At 34.9% G+C, this 17,025-nt stretch overlaps 2 protein-coding genes across 2 annotated transcripts; both read left to right on the plus strand.

Annotated features, from left to right (window-relative positions):
- Nucleotides 1–1,172: 1,172 nt before the first annotated feature.
- LOC121428881 lies at nt 1,173–4,547 on the plus strand. The gene is made up of 2 exons (XM_041625756.1): nt 1,173–2,382; nt 2,820–4,547. Exons 1-2 carry the CDS (start codon nt 2,090–2,092, stop codon nt 3,466–3,468), a joined length of 942 nt encoding a protein of 313 aa, XP_041481690.1. The 5' UTR covers nt 1,173–2,089; the 3' UTR covers nt 3,469–4,547.
- A 1,797-nt stretch (nt 4,548–6,344) lies between these two features.
- LOC121428525 (selenoprotein F-like) lies at nt 6,345–15,034 on the plus strand. Its single transcript, XM_041625213.1, has 6 exons — nt 6,345–6,398; nt 11,178–11,310; nt 11,912–12,088; nt 12,457–12,520; nt 12,948–12,997; nt 13,615–15,034. Exons 2-6 carry the CDS (start codon nt 11,260–11,262, stop codon nt 13,741–13,743), a joined length of 471 nt encoding a protein of 156 aa, XP_041481147.1. The 5' UTR covers nt 6,345–6,398; nt 11,178–11,259; the 3' UTR covers nt 13,744–15,034.
- Nucleotides 15,035–17,025: the final 1,991 nt, after the last annotated feature.

The raw sequence follows: 17,025 nt of genomic DNA on the forward strand, positions 1-17,025 counted from the left end.
TAGTGACCAATGTAAATCAATTGTTAAAAATCAGATCTATGATCATTTGGTAAGCTGTGTAGAATAGTGTCTTTGAAGAGTTGTTGAAGTGCTAGTCCATCTTTGATTTGAATAGTAGGAGAAAAAAATTAAACAAGATAATGCTAAAAATATAATCTTCCATGGATGTTCAAGTTATTTGATGAGAAAGTTGTGGCACTTAAATTTGTTCATTTTTTTCACAAAACAATTTTATACACAGCACATGGATATGCAGATGAGAGAATAAATGTAATTCATTCAAAATATATTTTGTATTTTATGGTATGAACCATACAATATATTTTTTTGCAAAAAGAATGCTCTTTCATTTGCTTACCCCCAGAATGTGCATGTAACTTGTGAATTTAAGCAACACTTTGAAATGTCACAATGTTCCTAATTGACATTCAGTTTTCAATGTTTTCCCCCTTTTATCCTTTTATTCAAATTAATTTTTTGTTCAGGTGGAATTGCCCCTTTTCAAAAAGTTGCTGGAAATGGGGAAAGGAAAGTGGATGGATTGAAAGCGGATGTTTAGAAAGAAATGGTGAGGAGAAAGAGAGAACAAAAATGGTGGAATTAAAAGGAATGCATGGTGCAAGAGTAAACATGGAAAGAATTAAAAGGGTGTGAGTTGATGTAACGAGAAAGGATGAAAAAATGGGGAAAATGTGAAATGGGAGATAGATTCAAAACATGAGATGATAAAAGGGATGAGTAAGGGAACAGACCAGGGCCCCGTCTTACAAAGAGCAACAATTGATCCGATCAATCGCAACTATGGATGGCCAGAAACGTCAACAAGTAATATGCATGTTTTTCAAAATATTTTCTAAATATGATGTATATTCATGCATTCATCATTTCTGGAAAAAAATAACTGTGCTTCTCTTTGTTTACAAAGGACATTGTGCAACTTTCCTGTGGAAAATTTTATGACACTGATGGATTTCCATAGTTACAATTGATTGGATCAATCGTAACCCTTTGTAAGACGGTCCCCAGAGGTCCACTTCATAAACAATGATAGCTTGGCCATTATGGCAACTACTATGGTAACATGGCTCAGCAGCCATTTGCAATCAATGATTCAATGTAATAGTTGTATTTATGAAATTGGCCCCAAAAAGAGAGAGTATAGAAGAGGGTGGGGTGACAGAAATGTATGATCATGAGAGGGAAGTTTGGTTGGCGGGAAGAACCGGAATTTTTTAAGTGCCAAAATCGATTCTTCCATTCAAAAGATTACCCCATTCTATCTTTTATAGTTTTTTCTGTTTTTTATACTCCATTATTTCTCTTTTTTCTTTTCTATTATGTTCTATTTCATTGCCAATCCCATTTTGTTTTATCATATTATATTCTTTTAATTATATTGTGTTCTATTCTTTCCATTCTCTTGTTTTTCATACCATATCCTGTTCTCTTGTCCTTCCCTTTCTGTTCATTTCTCCCTGCATTTCTTTTCCAATTTTCTCTGTCTAGTGGTCTAAAAGGAAATGGGGGTTTTCAGGTGGGTAGGGAGGGGGGGGGGGTCACGGAATCTCTCACCAGTCAAGGACTGCAACTTCCCAGGGTATTAATTTGGTCGCTCAATAATAACAAATCCTTGAAATTGACTGAACGTTCATGTGCGTGGCCTTATATCCCAATATTGCCATTTCCTCTGACCTGACCAAAGGTCGTATACGATCCATGCATACTCCTTCAAATTAAAATTGCACATTGTGTTCAGTGCCAACGAAGACAACAAATGTAGGTCGACTGCGGCGTGTATATATCACATGGTATCAGATTGTATATACACGTGTCCTTCAGATACTACTGGCTGTTCATTGTAACGAATGTGCCTGTTGGGGTGCCTGTATTTTAAATATTGAGTAAATTTGCAGCTTTATTTGTTTTGTTCATTGGACTGGGCTGACAGATGATTCTTGTTTGATAACTCGATTCATGAGCCTGTCAAAGAATTGGTCTCGACTGATTGCACTGCAAGTTGAATTGATTTTGGAATACCAATTAAGTCCCGGAATTTAATTAACAGGGGTTTAACTACATTGGAATTAAGATGTCATCGTCTGCTGTCAGTGATGGAGAATGCGAACACAAAACCCGCACAATTCTCTGGTGCATGCCTCGTTCAGTTTCTACCGCTCTAACAAAATGTCTTAGCTTCACACCTGACACGCAGGTGTGGTTCGAACCTTACTGCTATTGCTTCCTCGCAAGGCGGGAAATCCAAAGTCGTCAGCACGTCGACTTGCCGACCTGTTACCATGGCAACGAACATACCTTTCATCAGGCAGCCAGCTTCATGAACGAATCAACAAGCTGTAGATCATTCAAAGCTGAAAGTCTTTCGTAAGCATAAGCTGAGTGCACTTTATCATCCTATCCTATAGAAACGGGAAATATATACATTTTAAGATCTAATTGCATGGACCGTGGGGGCGTGGAACGGTTTCGAAAGTGCGGGGGCCGAGCCAAAATGGGGGGGGGGGGGGGGTTGATCGGCCATGCAAGAAAAATCACAATAATATGGTCATTTTTACGTTTTTGTACATGGTTTTGAAACAAAGTGGGGGCTTGCCATCCCAGCCCCCCCCCCCCTTTCTGCGGCCGATGTCTTCATCTTTAACATTCTATCCACTCATAAGTTTCAAAGCAGTTCAACTGAATATTTTAGACTGTCGTCACAAATTCGACGCCTTATTGTCACAGCTAGATTGATGAAAATAAGGATGTTCCTGTCTATCGATCACAATGAGCTCTTTCCTCTATTCGAATTTCGGTTTCAGGTATAACGAAGTGAAGAAATCCCTTGAAAGTTGGTCAAACAAGCATGTGTTTGTGAAAGACATTGCATTCAGCATTGGTGAGAACGAGCGTCCATTCCTGCCGACTGGATTCAAGCATACTTTCCTCATCCGTCATCCTCTGCGCTCCTTCTACTCCCAAAGGAAAATGATGTTCGAACACTGCTCCAAACTCGGGCTCTTGACCGGCGAAGCCGCAGACGAGTCCACATACGACCTCGAGCGACATAACCACTACATGACCCCGGGTCTTTTCATCAAGGACGTCTATGACCTCTGGAAGTATATTCGGGAGAATGTTGATAGCAACCCCATCGTGATGGACGGTGACGATCTGCTTGCGAACCCTTCCGAAATGCTCCCGAAGTATTGCCGAGCCGTTGGGCTGCCTTACGAAAAATCCCGATTGACGTGGGATGCTTCGCTGAACGTCGTGAAGACTTGGAAGCTGCCTGCCGATGATCTCTTGGAGAACATCGTAGCGTGGTATGGAACTGCGACGAGGAGTAGCGGATTCAAACCAGCCAATAGGATGCCTTCTCGTGACGAAGTAACTCAAGACGTCATAAGATGCACTGACCAAGTCTTGCCATTTTATGAAGAGATGTATGAACATCGAATGAAAGTCTAACGAAAATGGTAATAATGCATTATTACATTGGTTATTGATTGTACTACAGAAAGCAATGAAAACAAACCAACATTCAAAATAATGAGTGTTGAATATATAGCTATGTTGGCCACCTGCTTTTTCGACAGGTTATGGGAATTTTTTTGACTTGCGACTCGATCCTGTTCAGATATAGATGTCCGTTACTTTAATAAGAAAGAGCATGGTGATCTATAACAATAAATTCTGCCAATGAAACCATTACATTTAATTGTTAAACTGTATATCCAAAGGTGTATAGCAGTAAATGTCGCCTTCAGCCCCAAAATAAAGATGTATTAATTCCTGATTTTTTTTTAAAAGTGGCACTTTCAACAATCTATGAATCAGAAGGGGTCACTCACTGCGCTTAAAGGGGGTATTCCAGGTTGAATACATCATATTATTTTGAAGGGATAAAGTATATCAGCAGGAAAATCAGACAAGGAAATCCCAAAGGAAATGAGGTTATGACATTTTATATGCATTTTCTTCATAAATATGTGATTAGCACGCTGATGATGTCATATCCATCCCAGCTTGTTCTTTGATAATATAGGTTTTCCCGTCCAATTTCGTCAAAATTTCAACCGATTTAATGATGTAAAATACTTTAATTTGCAACTAATTTGAATGACCTATGAGATCAGCATTTAAATAGCCAAATACTTAATTTAATTTAATTCTAATGGCACGCGATTTCATAGTTATCTCATTTAAACATTTTTAAAGAACGAACAAATTAAAATAAGTGAGTAGTGTTTTCAAATTCGCAACGGTACCTTCCTTGCGAACGTTTAGGAATTCAAAATCATTAATATGCAATCACTTACAGGATATGGACAGTGTTTTTCGTTGTTGTTGTTTTTTACTTCTTTTGTATAATTATGGAAATGGGTTTTTCTCCTACATTGGATGTTAAAAATTTTACTGAATTTTACATCTGACAGACCATCATCGGAACAACAACTCGTTTTTGTTCCACTTTCATAACTATAGACTGTGGTCAATACCATGATACCCATCCCTTCCCCAAAACGATTTAAATTATATACAATTATGTCAAATAAAAGAGAACAAGATGATGAAGAAAAAATACTTACCAATGGCATACTAGGTCATCCTCCCACTCAATGGCGGATCCAGGGGGGGGGGGGCACAGCCAACTCGTGCCTCCCCCTTGAGAGGCACAATTACTCTTATTCTTTGGTTAAAAACCTTCTTTTTTTGCTCGTCATATTCCTCCAGAAAATGTGCCCCCCTTTTGGGAAATCCTGGATCCGCCCCTGCATCAACTCATCAATCATTAAAAGAATAAGCGTTTACAACCATATCCTATAAGTGTTACATGAATTACATCTTTATCAAACATAATGGAATAAAATGATTCTAACTGAAAAGATCCGCAAAAATAGAAAGGGTAAAGTTTGGGAAAAAATTAATACAGAAACATGTTATCTGAATTTGGAAGTTTAAAGTGCAATGATGTGTGCCGATAAATGAAATTGAAAATGGTGTTTTAGGCGAAATTAAACGATCAGCTCGTCGTCGCGAAATTAAATGACACCTTAGGGCCATTAATTTGAACGAATTTCTCTCTAAATTGAATTTCTACAAAATTCAAAGGAATGATATAGAACGGAATTGAATACTAAATGAATGAAAATGAACTATGTGTGCAGAGGGTGGACGAAATATTTCGAACGTCCTTTCATTAATTTTATTGCAACTCTGATGAAATTGGACGGGAAAACCTATAATATGAAATCATATTTATTAAAATTCAGTGTATAAAAAAGAGGACCAAACAACTTATTTGTTGCGTAAGATAATCATTGCTAAAACTTATTTTGTTACAAGGGAGATATCAGGTGTATATAAAAAACGAAATAAACATAAGAAAAGGGAAAGTGGGGACGTACACATAATGACATCGACTCACCTACTGCATATTCACGACAGCTTGCATAATTATAGGCTTGCATATTTAGTCTGTTTTTACAAAGTGTATAAGTTTACAATTTGGTGATTTCTTCATCGATTTTTTTCAGCTCGGAGTATGTACCCTTTAAGATCGCTCTCCATAAAATAAATGAAAGTTACTTTTCATGAGAGAGATAAGATAAAGGGAGGAAAAGATCGAGATGAAAAGAGGGGGGGGAGGTGAGGAGGAGGTTTAATATAGTCTATAACCCCCAACTCCTTAAAACCTACCAAACGAGAGAAAAAAAAACCAAAACATAATACAAAGGCCCATTTTAGAGCAAAGCACCCCCATTGATCTCTGTAAGCATGGGAATTAATTAAGGGACCGCTTAATCAAACAAGTGTACGACGTACATGTAAAATAAACATGATTTTATCCCCGGGTTTATCCCAATATCTTCAATGGTCCACCATTATCCAGAAGCACTGAAAAAGGGAAAATATTAATGACAAAAACCATTAATATCACCCCAAACAACTGAGACGCACATGGGTGCATATGACAAAGGCATCGATTTATGATTTAATTGGAAATGTCTGAATTAATCCCGGGAATTAATGCGTGCATTTATAAAAGCGAGATATCGAGAGAGAACAAATTATTGAAATATAATTTTATATAGGCCTGTAAAATTAATAAATTATTCAACTATGTAAATAAATAGATTCGGAATGAAAATAATGAATGAAAGAAAGAATAAATGAATGAATGAAAGAAAGAAAGAATGAATGAAAAAGAATGAATGAATGAATGAATAAGGGGGCGGGGCAGGTCGGTCACCTTTGTCAAACAGCCTCCTAACCGGCACGTGCATGCGTACAGCGGATATATCCGGCCCATTTATCCGATCCAGCTATCTGTAGCAGTATATTTCGTATCGCGATGTGGATTCGCTCTCGCACTGCTGACGTGTGAAAATTTTTCGGTAAGATTGCTTTGCTTATCATGTAAGGTAGATCTATATGAATCATCGTGATAAGTGCTCAAAGGGGAGGATTTCAAAATAATTATAGGGTTCGTTTGTTCCATCATGAATGTTTAGATCTATACTAGATTTAGATTAACGTTACTCATCGGAAATCAACTTCCATTTTTGTAGTGTCCCATGTATTGAGTTCTGTGTTTGTTCCACCTTCTCCACTCCAATTCAGCAATGCATGGACATGGGAACAGCTCTGTTTTGATATATTTTTTGTATTCTGAAATCTTTTATCTTATCTCATTGAGATAAGAAGACACTAAAATCATTGCAAATCGGTATTCTGAAAATCTTAACGCATTGTAGTCTGACTCTGTAAAGTGTAAGTTGTAACTTAATGTAAGGACTGCCTCATTATCTTCAAGTTTTCAACACGCCCATTTTTAGGATATTACCAAACAAAATGCAGTTTAACCAATAGAAGCGTTCCTTATGTCAAGAAAATATTGTGGGCGCAGCGCGTTCACTGTTTCTGGCGCTTTGCGCGAAATATGCATTTTATACGCAATTACTGATTATTTCGAGTCACGTGCACAAATAAAGTTAATAAAAGTTAATAAAGCAGGTACGAATAAAGAATAAAACAGGAAGAAAGAAAGTACCGTAAGGGCACTAGTATTCAACCCGTTTGGAGATTTTCCTCAAATATATAGAAACATAGAATTTACCTGAATTTCAGACCCGTCTTATTTCTAAGAGCAAATGCTGGTTATTCTTTTTTCGTTATTTTTTCTTCAACCAGTCGACTGTGTGCGCGGGCGATCGAATTATACGGCGACGGCTTTTTGCACTAGTATTCAACCCGTCTGCACTAGTATTCAACCTAGCGATGAAAGATGGTCCTGTCTCTCAATCTGCCCTTGTCCCATCCGACTATGGACTAGACCATTTGAGATGAGACCAAACAGGGAATTAATCAAAGCCAGAGACTTACATAGATCTAGATCTAATTTACCAATATAAACCCTTCTGAGATTTGCTTTCTATCCTCACTAGGTTGAATACTAGTGCAATTCAGTGCAAAAGGCCATCGGCACATAATTCGATCCTACGCGCATACAGTCGACAGATTGATAAAGAAAATACCGACAACAGATTACCCAGGAAATAACAAAGGTATGAAATTAAGATAGTTTACATATTTCTAAATATTTTTGGAAATATGTCAAAATCTTTGAATTATGCCCGGGTTGAATACTAGTGCCCTTACGGTACGTAGGTAAGAGAAGGAGACAGAAAATGGTCAAAATGAAACAGAAATTAAAAGAAAGGATGAAAGGAACAAAGCAGAAAAATAATGGAAGAAAGAGTAAATGAAGGTAACCAAACAAAAAGAAATTATGAGAAAATCAAAAATTAAAAGAAAGAAAAAAGAATGAATAAAAGATATAAAAAGGAGGATAAAAAGAACGATTATCAATGATAAAGTAAAAAAAAAGTATTTTAAAAACTGAAGGTAAAAATAAAGAAAGAAACTTAAAGTGAAAAACGAAAAAGGACAAAATAAATAGATAAAAGAAGATAAAGTGAAAGAATAAAGAACCGAAAAAAGAAAACAGAAAAATGAGTGAAATAAAGTGAAAAAGCAAGAAAGAGAAATGGAAGGAATAAAAATGTAAAAAGTGAAGGAAAGGAAAATGAAACAAAGAAATAAAGAGAGAGATAAAGAAATAAAAGAAAAGATGAAAGAGAAATTAAAACAAAAAGACTAAAGAAAGACAATTGAAAGAAAGGTAAATTCAAAGAAAGAAAGAAAAAGAACGATAAGGGAAAATAAAACGGCAGGAAAAATAAAGAAGTAATAAAAAAGAATAAAAGGAAAGACATTAATGGAAAGAATAAAGAAAAAGATTTTAATAAATAAATAGAAGTAAGACAGAGAAAAAAAAGTAAAGAAAGAGAGTAAATAAAGAATGAACGGAACAAGAATGAGCGAAAGAAAGAAAAAGAAGAAAAAAAGAAAGTAAATAAGACACAAAAATGTTAGCAGAAATGAAAAGAAATGAGAGCGAACGAACAAACAAACGAACAAAAAAAGAACAAAAAATAAATATTAAAGAAAGAAAACAAAGAAAAACAAGGGGGAAAATCTGAAATTTAAGCGAAGGAAGAAAGAAAGAAAAAAGCAAATATAAAGACGAAAAAAGTATGAAAGGAAGAAATAAAAAGAATACAAAAAAATAAAGTGAAGGTAGAAAGAACAAGGAAAAAGGAAAGAAAGAGAAAAAAGGGGGAAATAAAAAAGGAAGAAACGTGAAGAATAAATGAAACAAAGGAAAAGAAAAACAAAGAAGAAATTAAAAAGAATAAAACAAAAACATAACTGGAGAACGAAAGGAAGGAAGAAAGACAGACAGATAGAAAAGAAGAAAAAGATAACATGAATATATAAATGAATGAAGAAAAAAAAGCATAGAAAAAGAGACGGGCAAAATAAAGGGTGAATGAAAGAAAGGATGGGAGAAATATTCGTTACTACCAGTGTCCATCGATTTTTGAGCAAGTATTAACCCGGACATCATGAGATGTGATAACCCTCTAGCTATCTTGAATATCATCATAAATATCGTAAGAAGATAAGAAAGATAAAAGATAAGAACGTTTTCAGAATACCACTTATCTTGATTTTATTCTTATCTTTTTAGCGCACTTTTGTATTATATGCGCAATTATAAATTTACGCGCTCAGCATAGTATGGAAAGCAAGATGAGAAAAAGATAAGAACAAGAGATAAGAAAAAGATAAGAATGTTTTCAGAATACCAATTTGAGAACGTGACGTAGATAAGAACAAAATTAAGATAAGAACGTTTTCAGAATACCACCCCAGATCTTGTCGTTGCTAGGTCTCAAATACACAGTCGACTTGACTGAAGTTAGGGGTTAAAATTCATTCAAAATTGTAGCTAACCATTAGGCCTAGGGTGTCTGGAGAAAAAATATATTTCTTCAAGAAAATATCACATTTTCTTTGTGAATTTGAAGAGAAATGACCTTCAGACTGACAGAAATTTAACATTTTTTTAAAATCCAATTATTGGCTGCAAAAAAGAAGAATTAAATTAGGTCAATTTTCAGCATTTCTCTGCCATAGACTGTGTAGTTAAGAAATGGACACACACAAATCCAACTCCAAGTTTTTAGCTTCTGAGAGCTGTTATAAATTTATTATTTATGCCAAAAACTTGTCCATAAAGAGTCCAATAGGATTTTTTATGCTCTTTCTGATTTTTTATAAAGATTTGGAAATCAGATCATAATGAAAAATTTTGACAAAGTGAAAAATTTGTGCAAAACAGAAATTTCATTTTCCCATAGAAAATGCATGGGGAAATGGCAATCTCAACACACACACAAACAAATAAAGGGTTTGCAATTTACATGTATCTCCAAATCCTTATTTCAAATAATCCTATAAAATTGTCCTTACTGTCAAAAGAAGCCCCTGAATTTTCTCTTTCCATACATACCAAACATAAGTTAATAATCAATTCAGATCACATTTTTCTAGCAGCTTGAATTTCCCGAAAAAATGTGCCATATTTTCCCCTAAATCAGCCTGTTTTATGCTGACACTTTTCAGTGTGGCTTCTGACACCCTAATTACATATTTCTTTCAAATTTGTACTTACTTAAAATAACTTTTTGTTTGTACTCGGATTTACTTGGAGTTGGAATTGGATGTTGAGACGTAAAGCAATGTGCTTATAATTCTGTGCCACTAGTTGATTTTCTTATCTTTGGTAAGATCTGTACTTCAGAGGATGGTTGTGTCAAAATTTGAATTGATTTAGAATAGTTGCACTTACAACTGACTCAGCTCAGGCAGGGAATTCCAATTATTGCAGCTCCTCAATGAGAATGAATTTTGGCGAACAGCAGATCTGCATAGAAATCTCTGCTTCCTTAGTTTCATGCTATGTCCTCTTGTATGAGAGTCATGGATTCGTTCAAAGAACAGATCAGCTTCAACATTGTCTATTCCTCTCATAATCTTGAAAATCTGGATAACATCCGCCCTTTGTCTTCTGTATGCAAGGGTTTTACCGTATATTCTCTCCATCCTCGCTAGAGATGTTGTAGCTAAGCTGCTCTGTCTCCCCTAATGCATTGTATTGCACTTATTCACATTAAAATGTAGTTGCCATTTATTGCCCAGTCTGAGATTTCATGTAGATCATTTTGGAGATAGCTGGCATCACTTGAATTAGTCACGATTCTGTAAACCTTTACCAGCTTAACTCTAGATGAGACAATCGGGCAAGTCATTAATGAAACACACAGTAAGAATTGGTCCAAGGACACTGCCCTGAGGAATCCGATAGTTACTGGTTGTGACATTGATTTCCATGAATTAACAATAACTCCAGACAGGTAGGCTTCTATCCATCTATGGACATTTCCTGTTATTCCATATGCTGCTAACTTGCTGAGAAGGCGTTCATGTGGGACTGTATCAAACACTTTACAGTCTATGCTATGGCCATTTATGAGATATTTGGTACACTTAATCATTATAATAAATTTATTACAATAAAAGGAACTTTATCAACTGAAAGATTTTGTGAAAGAAAAGTAAATTTGTGTTAAATCTTAACTCGAATCGTTAGGTGCGCAGACTTGGGACCACCATCATACTATAATAGTGTTATTGTTAGGTCATAATAGTAATAATACCGGTTAGTTAAGAAATCTTTCACCTAGTCTTTTTTTTTACTCTGACAGATTTTCTTGGAACAGACATTTTGGTGTTGGTCCTGAGAGAGTGTCCTAGACCTAGAGGAGGGACCTCTCTCTCACCACCATCATGGTGGACCTATGGTATCTCCTCGCACTCTTCCTGGTTCTCATTGTACAGGTAAGTCATCTCGAACCCATTACACCAGTTGGGATATGGTAATATTACTGTAGATGTGTTTGAGCCATGAAATCAAACAATTTCTTATTGTTGGTGGCTACTTTTCACAGCTTACTGCCTGATTCTGCATCATTGGATAAGTTTAAACATGGCAGTGAATTGGGAGTTTCCATGGCTCCTTATTTTTAGTTTCCAGGGCTCTTTAGAGCATTTTGGGCTGAAATCGCAGGAGCCCCCATGTATTTTTTCCCGCTGGAGCTATCAGATTTTGTGTTACTCAACCTAATCAATATTGTTGAGGAATGAAAAGTGTAGTAAGTACTATATTTCTTACCTGTTGCAGAAATGGTTACAAATGAATTAATAAAAAAAATCAAGCGCAACATGATTTTCATTTGATCATGCACTTGGGAGTTTTATTTGATTGTAGTTTTGAACCCAACTTTGTGGTCCAATCAAAGTGATGCCATTGCAACTGACCCAGAATGGAAGTACCTGTATGGCACAAGAATATGATTTGGCCTTGTTATTAAAAGGTTACCCTTTAACTTTAAGTGATAACAAAATAAATACTGTTAACATTTTTATCGTCTCCTTGCAGGTAACCAGGAGTATGGGGAGCCTAGAGAAGCTATCGTCAGAGCTATGCCTAACCAAAGGGTTCTCTTCCAATCTGTTATGTAGTGCCTGTGGTAATTTAGGTGAATTTAAACTGAATGAGCTTGAGGGACCCTGTCGGCAATGTTGCCAAGACGATGCTGAAGATGACTCCTTTGCAGTAAGTTCAAGTTGTGCAAATAATGTTTGTTTCATTTAATTTTACTTGTGTAAAATGTATTAAATGTGATAATTGCTGCTTACTGGCATGTGGAGATCATCATTCAATAAAAAAAAATCTTGCAAAGTTATTAATGATGTATTTTGAGAATTTTTATTCTGATTGCCTGGATGACAAACTTACATGAGCATCACAAAACAAATTTGATGATTCTTCTCACCTTAACATATGAACATTGATTTTATTTATTTGCTTTCAGGCTAAAATTTGTGTAGAAATGGACCCTTTATCATTGTTTTGTTTTCTTTTAGTTTTAACTTTCCCATTCCTTATACTTATTCTGTTTTGTGTATTGTCTCTCCCAACAGCCATTCCACCATGCTCATTTAGAAGTATGTGGATGAAAATTGGGTCGGTTTCCACAGATTCAAGGTGAGTGGAATTTCTAAAATGCAGACACAGTTATTGTCCAAAATCTGGCTATCCAAAGAAATTGTCACATGATCACTCTAACACTAGGGTCCTGTTACACAATATTGTTTTAGTAATAAATGCTAGAATTCTTCGTCATATATTTGCTCTTGACCAATCACACGGTACCATTTGACTAGCTGATGATGGGAGCTCTAGCTTTTAATAACAGGTTTATCTTTAACATCATATGGTTAGGTTGACCGTGGAAGTGGAAGGAGAAGGACTGTTAAGTGTGATAATATAATAAATTCAATATTTTTAGTATAATCTTGATACATGACTCATTTCATACAGATGGATTGGAAACCCCTAGTTTCATGTATATAATTGTTCAACTTAATTGTAACTCATGTTTGTATGTTTTGTTTGTATTGTGTCTTCTTAGCTTTTGTAAAGAGTGAGAGACCTAAAAAGTATAACAACTTGAAAGTCAAGGTAAGTTAATTTCCTTTGCTACATAAGTACAACAATGTATATGCCTCTTCAGCTTGTACTGCTACCTCCTTTGATCATAAAAAAAATGAAATTACAAAACACATAGTTTCTTATAATCAATCAAATTTCATTGCCTTATGTCTTCTACGTATCCATATGTGTTTACTCTGTGACTCCGGTTTTATAGTATAAAAAAAACTAGAAGTCACTTTCATCCATGTTATCACATAATTTATGTTGTTGTACTGTTTATAACTTGTTGATTATACCCACACCTCCCAAATACCCCTCACAAAGCACAGATAATCCTGAATTAATGTAACCTTCCATGGCGTTAAAATTGTATGTATTGATTTATTATCGACTCTGGATGATGCTTCATGACTGAAATGTAATATGGAAAGTTATTTTCTTCAGATTTTCACTGCAAATCTGATTATACACTGCATTAAATACAGAAAACAAAATCTCTCAAAATAATTCTCTGACTAGTGGCAATATTCCTACATATTGATATGTTTTATGTTCATAATGAATGTTCAAACACAACTAAACCCGTCAGTTGTGAAAGTGCATATCTCAATGGGAGTTCCTCTTTTATTTTTCGTTTTCTTCAGTATCTGCGAGGTGCGGATCCTGTCTTGAAGTTCTTGGATGAGAAGAACAAGGTCATCGAAACTCTAAGCATTGAGAAGTGGAACACCGACTCAATTGATGAATTCCTTATGGAGAGGCTTAAACCTTAAACCTTCCAAATAGATGGTTATATATAGGTCCTTAAAATCCTTGATGGGTTTGAGGCAAAAGTAAAAGAGAGATGGAATTTCATTAAGACATTGCTTAATAAGAATAATTCTTGAAATCACACTTAGGTATTGCAATGGATATTTGAGTGTTGTGCTCTCCACTCATTACCAGTATTACCATTTTTTCATATTTCATTGAACAATTTGAGGAATAATGCCAACCAAATAGCATAATGGTGCGTAGTATGTTTAGACTTTCCAATGTCGTCTTGTGTCATGTATAAATAGCAATGTCTTCATGTTTTTCTGATTTCTGTGAAGATTTTTAGCCCGAGATATAGCTATGCTTCATTCAATATGAGGGGAACTTCCTTTCCCTTGCTATAATAGTCCCTATTCAAAATAAAAGAATTGTATCAGCTATTGACTGGCCAGAGCAGAAATACATGTATTCAATTCTTGCAAAAGACAGTCTTTCATGGAAATTCAGTTTTCCTAGAGGAATGATCATAAGATGCATTCTTGTTCACAAACCAGTGATATATTTACCTCCTACAATTTAATACTCAGATTTTATTTGACCTTTGACCCTATTATTTATTCTTATATATGTAACCAAGTTCCTTGAATGAAGGATAGCTATAGCAGAGTGCTATGAGATCAACCATAGTCTATGAAAACGGTTCAATAAACCAAATGGTGTGGACTGTTGGATGCCAATGTATGGTTAGTCTCGTCTTCACACTCTCTTTATAATACAAAGAAAATATTGATGGTGAATCCATTATCAATCAAATGATAATACTGCACATTCTTACTATTGAGATTATTTTTGACAATTTACCAAATTTGTATTATTGTACATGTTGTTGCCAGTTATATTTATTAAACTCATTTCATTTGTTAAGGTTTCAATACAATTGTTATTCCATTACTTACTAGCAGAGGGTCCAATTAATGAAACTTGTTCATCAGTGCTGGGTTATAGGTGAAAAACTACTGAAATCATGACTTCTGATTGATTGAGATGGTATCATTTGAAATTGAGATCATGTAACATGCATTTGAGACTGGGCTTAGAATTCATCCTGTACATCCAGGTCATAACGTCAGTTTCTCTTCCATGTATATATCCTTTCACAAGTGATATTCCCAAGTCTGCAATCATTGTAAAAGTTGCAGTGGCCAATCAGAATCATTGTTGCATATCCACATTGTTCACAAAAGTCTGCAATCATTGTAAAAGATGCAGTGGCCAATCAGAATCATTGTTGCATATCCACACTGTTCAACATACCCACTATCAAGCAACCCAAAATCATTTTGCAATTGAAATCATGGTATTATGGGGCAGAGATTTGGCATCACATGAAGCACATGCTATGTCGAGCCAGAAATGTATGTAACTTTGTCAGACTAAACACAACTTTATACCTGCGAACGAGAGGATATTGAATGAAATACTGGTATAACAATGATCTGTTTGAATATGTGCATTTTAATTCTATGATGTAAAATGCCTAAAGCCTGTTTTAATGTTTTGTTGATGTATCAATGTATGAAATTCATGTTAAAAAATGTTGCTCATTATCAGTTGAATATTGTTTGGAATGTTTTCCCTTTATCAGTACAAAGTAGTATTATAATCTTATGTCACACATCCATTAGACAGTAGTTAGTAAATTTTTTTTGCATGTTTTGCACTAAAAAATGTTAATTGCTTGTACCATCCATTGGTCAGACTGGCCATATTATTAAGAATGCCACATCAAGCCTTAATTGAAAATAAATGTGCCCCATTATTATTTTACATCCGATTTTGATGAAATTTTCAGTGTTATGCTTGTTGATTTTTCTCTTTTTATTAAAATCAACATTTTGTTGGGGTGGACTTGTCCTTTAAATATAGCATTGTGATTATAATCGATCTCAATTATGGAAAACCAGCAGCATCATAATCATCTAGGTGCATGCTTCATCCTTTGTAAACAGTAAGGATACTGAATCGTCAAATTGAGGAAACACACAGACAAGCATACATTATCTAAGAGCACTGTGCTCGGATTTTGTGACAAATTAGTTATTGCCATTCCATAGTTAAATCTGACTTCAATCAATCTTAGGCTCCAGTCGTGACAAATAAAATGACTCCAGACTGGCCAAAACTATTGTGTTATTTCCAATGACATGAAAGTCCGTTTCATCAGTGTGATTTGCATTACTGTTAATAAGACCAAGTAGGCGTTTCATAAAGCTTTTAGTATATTAAGGGCGACGAGTGATCCTTTCTTACGCGCTAAGTCAACACCAGTGGAAATTTGGTGTATATCATTTACCACAAGAAAGGATCACCAGTCGTTCTTCAAGTCGCTTCTAACTTACGGACAGCTTTATGAAACGCCCAGCTGATATACCCTCAAACACCTGAAGAAAAAAAACCCTTGAATATATATGAATATAGTCCAATAACAAAGGAGTAACATACTATGTATATGATAATGAAAAATGTTTTTAATAGAAATATAATCTCTTAAAAAGATAATTATATTTTTGTCAAAATCAAAATTATTTTCAATATACAATCTATGAATAAAAATCATACTTTCAAATATACATGTTAACAATGAAATGAAAGAAAAATACAACCCCAAATGCACTCTGCCTCCATTGGCACCCTCACACCTTGTGTGTGGGAATGACTGATTGAATCCCATGACCGGGTAACAATGTATCTGTAAAGCGCTTAGACATGTCGTTCCGATGTATTAAGCGCTATTAATGAACATATACAACCAATCAAACATAATCCAATTTCTTTATCACCTTTTCCACATGCCCTGGCAAGCAATCACATAATCAAATACTGGGAAGATAAAGGCATAAAATATATAGACACATTAAACGGATATGATGCAATATGCCAGTTTTATCAAAGCAATAATTACTTTCAATGTAAGCACTAAAAAAAAAATACTAATTTTAATGAGCAATTCCACTAATTCTGGTAATACTATGAACAAATCACAAGAAAATTGAAACATAAGAAATCATTACTCTGAATATACATCACAAGTGATTGCTTAAAAAAAAAAAATTAGAATGAGAATACAAACATATAGCAGTAATTAACCAAGATAATATAACTTTGATAACTAACAAATGAGTGAATATAGTAATAATAGTTCACCTTGGAGATGGTGCTAAATACAATGAATGCTTCATTTCAATTAGTGTGTAATGAAGGGGAAATCAAAGTAAATGTATTTCTCCAAATTTAGGCAA

Source organism: Lytechinus variegatus, chromosome 15 (genome assembly GCF_018143015.1).
Source record: "Lytechinus variegatus isolate NC3 chromosome 15, Lvar_3.0, whole genome shotgun sequence".
NCBI lineage: Eukaryota > Metazoa > Echinodermata > Echinoidea > Temnopleuroida > Toxopneustidae > Lytechinus > Lytechinus variegatus.